At 31.9% G+C, this 7,099-nt stretch overlaps 1 protein-coding gene across 3 annotated transcripts in view; it reads right to left on the reverse strand.

Annotated features, from left to right (window-relative positions):
• The window catches only part of FSTL5 (follistatin like 5), a 547,068-nt gene extending 540,207 nt beyond the window's left edge, over positions 1 to 6,861 (reverse strand). For all 3 annotated transcript variants that reach the window (XM_060093813.1, XM_060093804.1, XM_060093793.1), the window contains exon 1: positions 6,736 to 6,861. In XM_060093813.1, coding sequence (XP_059949796.1) covers positions 6,736 to 6,861 — 126 coding nt within the window. The remainder of the gene's footprint in view (positions 1 to 6,735) is intronic.
• Between the last annotated feature and the right edge of the window lie 238 nt (positions 6,862 to 7,099).

Raw genomic sequence — 7,099 nt, forward strand, 5'->3', positions numbered from 1 at the left:
GATGTGGTATATTTATATAATGAAATATTACTCAGCCATAAAAAGAATGAAATAATGCCATATGCAGCAACATGGATGGGCCTATAGATTATCATACTAAGTGAAGTAAGCCAAACAGAGAAGGATGAATATCATATGATATCTTTTATATGTGGAATCTAAAAAAAATGATACAAACAAACTTATATACAAAACAGAAATAGACTCACAGACATAGAAAACACTTATGGCACTAATGGGGAAAGGTGGGGAAAGATAAATGTGGAGTTTGGGCGTAACAGATATACACTATTATATATAAAACAGATAAATAAGGACCTACTGTATAGTGCAGGGAAATATATTCAATATTTTGTAATAACCTATAAGGGAAAATAAGATATATATGTATATGTATAACTGAATCACTTTGCTGTGCACCTGAAACTAACACAAAATGGTAAATCAACTATACTTCAATAAAAAAATAAAACATCAAAAGTCAGAGGTTAATAATAATCAATCACTAAGATATATATGGAATAAATATATATATATATATATATTAATTAATTAATTCCTTAACATTTACTTAATTAATCATTCCACCATGATGTCTTTACTTCCCTCATCATGACCATTTTTGCTCTTACATAATGGTCCAAATTGATTCTTGACCTCTGCAAAATACATTAACATTTTAAAGGGCCTTCCCTTGAACATGCTGGAAGCAGTAAGATATTTCAGATGGAATAGCACAATTTTTAGTCAGTCAGGAAATAATGCTCCTGGGTTTGCCTGAAGGTTTCTATCCTCTGAGCAGTCATGGTTTTGATGTGTTGTTTAATGCTTTTCTCCTTCCCTAGAGTTCTCTCCTGCCACTCTTCACCAATCCACATCTATCAATCTTTTAATACCAAAAGTAAAACATCACCTCCCACAAACGACTTCTTAGAATTATAGTGCACTGCCATGCATAGCAACACTCTCTGGACTTATAAAATTATGCAAACTCTTTGCTCCATTGGCACAGTAACTACTTTCATAGACTAACATTTTGATTTAGGAAGTAAAGGGATAGTAATGCAATTTTGGTTTGCTCTACACTATAAAGCTGGGTATCACATTCTCTGGCCACACAAACATGTAAGCTATTTAACATATTTCAGTGGTCCCACTAGGTATACTCAAAGAGAACTCCTTACTGTCCTCATAAGATCTTCCCTCTGGCTTGGCTTTGATTACCAGAATCAGCAAACAATGTAGCAGTGTGATCAGTGCTGTAGGTAAGAAAAAGGATGTAAGATAAGGCACCGACCCTGACAGGATTTACAGTGAACTGACTAGGGTAATATGCTGTAATATTAGTACATACATATTACAGGTTTGTGACTACAACAGGAGTTTTAATTGTGATAGGAAATTATGACTCAGCAGGAAACAGAGAGAAGAAAGAAATACTGGTTGAAAAAGAGGAAGAAAGGTATAGGAATGGAAATGAAAAAAAAAATACCAAGACAGTAGAGGAAAAGGAGCCCAGAATTTGTGGTTAGGTGATAGGAGTTTACATTCTAGTTCTCTCTTTATTGGTGAGAACAGGCTATGGTTATGCTGAGATAGCAAACAACTCCCAAGTCTCAGTGGTTTAAAACAGAAGATTTTCCCCTCATTTCATATTGCAATTTTAATAATACCATTTGGATAAACAGGAATAATACTCCCTGCATTGCTGGATTATTGTAAATTAAATTACAACAATGTATATGAAAGTACGTAGTGCAATATAAGTATGCAATGTTCACTAATTGCCAGTGTGTTTCACTCATCCTAGTTGATTTAGACAATTAGGATGATTTAAGCAGACACCACCTTAATCAGATGCTGTTTGTCATGCTAGAAGAAAAAGAGAATTCAGGAAGATTTTACAATTGGGATCAAATGTTCAGCCCAGATGCATTTCATGTCACTTCTTACAATTCATTAGCCAGAAGTAGACACATAGTCACATCAACCACAAAGGGACCAAGATATAAAATCGTGCCTTACTACTATGTCATCGGAATGCAGAGAGAACAGGAAATACACAGCACACAGATCAAATTACTACAAAAATTACTCACTGTGGAATGGGCATTAATATATATAGACTCTGCATTAAATCCTAAATCCTGCTTCCTAACATTATAAGGGTGTTGTATTAAACAATTACTAAACATTTTTGAAGCCCAATTTTCTCATTTATCAAATGGTAATAAAACCACTTATGACATGAAAATCTTCATATAATTAAACCAATGTATAGAATAAAGCTAACAGAGTACCTGGTATACAGTCAATGCCCTGTGAGACTAAGTTCTGTATGGGCTGCTCTGAGCATTCAAATTCTGGAGATGGCTTAAAATTTGGGAGACTATAGGGAATTTTCTCACAAATGCACATGGCAGCCAATAGTTACTACTATGCTCAACACCCAGATTCCTAGCAACAGACCAGCAGTTAGGGTGGTGACTATTGCTTCCTAGTGAGACTTCATTGGGAGATTGGTCTAAACCAGAGTTACAGCAACCTTCAGAAGAAGGCATTCAATCTGGCCAAGAAAATGGAGGTGGGAACACTATGGTTGTGCTTATGGAAGGGCAGGAGGAACAATCTGAACGAACATGAGATGTTTCTCGTTGAAGTTAGTGTCACGTTGCTTTACTACCATCATCATCTTTATGCTTTTCTGGTCCTTCTTCCCCATCTGTGGTCTACCTATGCTTTTATCTACCTCTTACTAATCTCATTGATTCTATCCATTCCCCTCTCTTCTCCTTGGGAAACTAACTTTTCCTCTCTGATTTTAATAATATCATTTGGATAAACAGGAATAATATTCCCTGCATCCCAGGATTATTGTAGAATTAAATTACAACCATTAACGTATATGAAAGTATACAGTGCAATATAAGTATGCAATGGTTATTTTAAAATAATAATGAAGGAAGAGCCACTATTTGGATTTGCATTTTGTAAGTGTATTTTACAATTTTACAGTGCTAATGAATTCCTACTCTTAAGTTCAATACATACTTGTTGGGTAAATACATTGGATGAAACACAGGATCAGCTCCCTTAGATACATACTATGGACTATAATTAAGATTCTATAATTAGCATGATGGATTAATGTTACTCATTTTTATCTTGAGACAAATATATTTGTAATCGCATTTGTGTGTATATAGAGTTGTAAATGATATAACTATGTACATATATGTTTATAATTATATCTACACTATTTCTATCTAACATGACAAATAATTCTCACATTTCAGTTTTTGCTCCCAAAAGGGGATTCATTATACAGTTAACACACAAATATTTGATAAAAATGAATTCTGTATATACATTTGTCCAGATTCAAAGTACAGACACCTCTCTGGGGAAAATGTGGAGATTGGCTAATCAGAATTCAGTATCTATCATATCTATTATCTTATAGTTTTGTAGTTAATAATATTTAATACTAGTGACACCTATCCAAAGGTTTACAAATGTTACTATTCTTTGTAATTTAAATAAAACTATGTAGGTTAAAAAATAACAAATAAGAGGAAATCAATTTATGTAATGCTATCAAAATAATGTATTTAAAAATTTATTAAGTATAGCTCTATTGATTTTACTCTGGTAAAATGGTAGAAAAAGAAATTATTTCTGACTTACTAATTATAATAATATGATATAATTATATATGTATGTCATCTTGATTTAAGCCTTATTCTAGCCAACAGATGGAATCATTCATTCTACATATATTTGTTTCTTGTTTACCATGTGCCACATACTGTTCTAGGTGCTGTGTTATAGCAAGATGAATAGTAGCTTATATCATAATGGAAAGAAACATCCAACAAACTAATAAGTAATTAAAATAGATATCTTGCAAATAGTGATGTATTCTATGAGTGGAAATAAGAAATAGAGACACAGGCGTAGAGAACAAACGTATGGATACCAACGGGGGAAGGGGAGGTGGGATGAACTAGGAGTTAGGGATTGACATATATACACTATTGATACTATGTATAAAATAGATAACTGATGAGAACCTACTGTATAGCACAGGGAACTCTACTCAATGTACTGTGATGACCTAATGGGAAGTAAATCCAAAAAAGAGGAGATATGTGTGTATGTATAGCTGATTCACTTTGTTGTAGTGTAGAAACTAACACAACATTATAAAGTAACTATACTCCAATAAAAATTTAAAAATAAACAAATAAATAAATATGAGAGAAGAGTACAGAAGAAAATGTTTTACAAAACTATTTAGAATATCAGTAAGAAGACTAAAAAATGTCCTTCCTATTTAAGACCCCCCAAAAAAAATGGACATAAAAAGTTTAGAACCTCTGGGACTCATTAATAAAAGCTTATTTCCCAGCAAAAAAAAAAAAGAAAAGAAAAAAAAGAAAGAAAAGAAATCAAACAGGGGATCTAGGGAATGTCTATGTTTGTCCCATTTTCAATTATGGTTTGAGAAAGCCTAACAAAGTAGCATGTGAACCTAACTGGAATGAAAGCAGTGGAAAAAGGATGACCAGGTATCCGTGGGATTCAAACAGTGACTGATATTTAAACAAAAATAAATAGTACAATGAGATTAGTCTTCAAGGTCTTGGGGAAGGAAAAGTAGATCCCAGTGGCTGGGTCAGGGGTTGATAGTGTGTGGAAAGTATCTGGTGGGACTTTGCAGGAACTTGCACAGCTCAGGGTGCTTCTTTATTCCTGTCAAATACGCATGTTTACACACACACTCACAAAGTCACAGAATGCCTCTTATAGCTTCATGTCACCTCTGTCTCACATCATTTGAAAGTTAGGTATTACATAGCATTCTCTGCTCTCTGCTTCTACATACTAGCAATCATGCATTATTTCTAATTATTTCGGGCTAAAGACACAGAGATGGAAAAGATTGGGAGGTGACTTTGATCATTTTGGGTGGGTATTAGTCTTTCTAAAACAGGTTTAACTTATTGTGTTGTTTCATTTCCTTAAAGGTTTCTTAAATCACACAGCAGTGCAGGATAAGAAATTTATCTTCAACGTCCAAATTTAATTCAAAATTATTTATAAATAATACATAAAAATCTGTGGTTTATATTTAGCAGGGGAACAGTCAAAACTCCTAGTTATGCATTCTACCTGTCATTTTTCTGCCATCGATTCAATTAAACAGTATCTACTATATTCATGGCACCAGGAATGAAAAGATTAGAAAGGCACAGTTTCTGACCTAAAGACACATAAAATAGGGCAGACACAAAGCATGGAATAAAATATTCACTGGGTCTGTAACAGTATGAGTCAAACGTTGAATTAATAATGTGTTTTGAGAGCATTCATAAAGGAGTTATTATTTCTAAGTTTGGGGCAGTGATAAAACTTATTGTTAGTCCATGAAGTAGGGGAAACAAATGATATTTGAAAGATAGTGGAACGAGGCCAATTCTCCAATTGTATTTATCCAGAGTGAACACTTTAATAATTTATTTACTTTTACGTGAGACTAAATTTCTACAATGATTTTTGACATTGAAGTATATTTTATATTTTACTTATTTTCTCTTTTATTCCTATCAAATCTATCCTGCATGTTATATCCTAGCCTATTGATATATTTAATAAATATATGCATTCAGAAAAATCCTTTAACATTCTAAGAATTTTTATTTCTCATCTATAGAATGAAAATAGATACATCTTCATCAGTTTGTTCTGAAGATTAAATAAAATAATAAATTTAACAGCTTAGCCTAGTGTCTGGCACATAAAAATCCCAGTAAAGTTTAGCAATTTTATCAAAATACAATAATGTGATGAAAGAATTTCAACAAAAATAAATGCTACTAGCATGTATTGAATGTAACGGAGGAAATCAATATAGTTATGTTTATTTCAAGTGTTTTTTAAAAGACAAGTAGCATAAGAAATTTTAAAATACATATATTCTTTTCAAAATCAGCATTTTTGTCTTTTCTCAGTTCTCTAGGAAAACAAAAATGTATTTTAAACTTATTTGATTGAATAAAATGTTGCTTTAGTATCTTATTTGCAGTATCATGATCTGTTATTAAAATAAAAGCACTAGCTTAATTTACTGTAAGTATATAATCTATAGAATTTATAGAATTCCTAAATGTCAACTTATTTTTTTCTTGAAAATATTTAATATAAATAAAGTATTTTCTCAACATTAGACAACACAAAATTATGATTTTTGATGAACTTAATGTCTAATGATTTTTATAAAAACAAAAACTTTGCCAAACTATATATCTCTAGATGGTACAGACATCCTTTTCTGTTTATCTTTATGAGAAAATCAAGAACATAACAGTATTGCTTTATTTTGAAAAGTTCTAAACTTAAAATTAATATCAAAATAATAGAAAGCATCTGGGTGATTAGGTCTTAACATATTTACTGATCTTTATAAATCCTTTACTATTACTTCACGTGAACTTTTAATGACATATTTTTAAAATAGCCCATCTCTATAATTTGTTAAAAAGTATTTAATTCCCAAAGTTGTAAGCTTCCAAAAGTACTACCACTTCATGTTTTAAAATGTGATATTTATGTAAATTATATTCTGAAAGCATATTCTGAAATAAGTGCTCCTAAGTGAGTAGTAAACCAGACAACCAATAGTTTAGTTCATAACGTCTAGACACTAGCAGCAAGTCCAGATGGGTACTGTACCTTGTGTCGCAATCTTATTAGAGGCTGATAAGATTTAAGGCCATATCCTGCTTCTTTGGTTGGCCTTCCTTCTGACTCCAGAAAAATGAATCCAAGAATCAAAACAGCTGACCAGCACTTAAACATCCTTATTGCTTTTCACCTGTGAAAATTAACATTACAAATAATCAGAAAATACATTCTATATTGAATAAATGTATCAAGAAATATTCAATAGCAAATAGAAATCTTAATAGATCTAATCAAAACCTGGCAGCAGTCGCCAACTGAATCCATAATAGATAAGCATCTATGAATAAAGATTATTATCTTCTTGATCATAACAAATATTGTTTGTTTTACTCATACAGCTTTGCACAACATT

This window comes from Mesoplodon densirostris, chromosome 1 (genome assembly GCF_025265405.1).
Source record: "Mesoplodon densirostris isolate mMesDen1 chromosome 1, mMesDen1 primary haplotype, whole genome shotgun sequence".
Classification (NCBI taxonomy): Eukaryota; Metazoa; Chordata; class Mammalia; order Artiodactyla; family Ziphiidae; genus Mesoplodon; species Mesoplodon densirostris.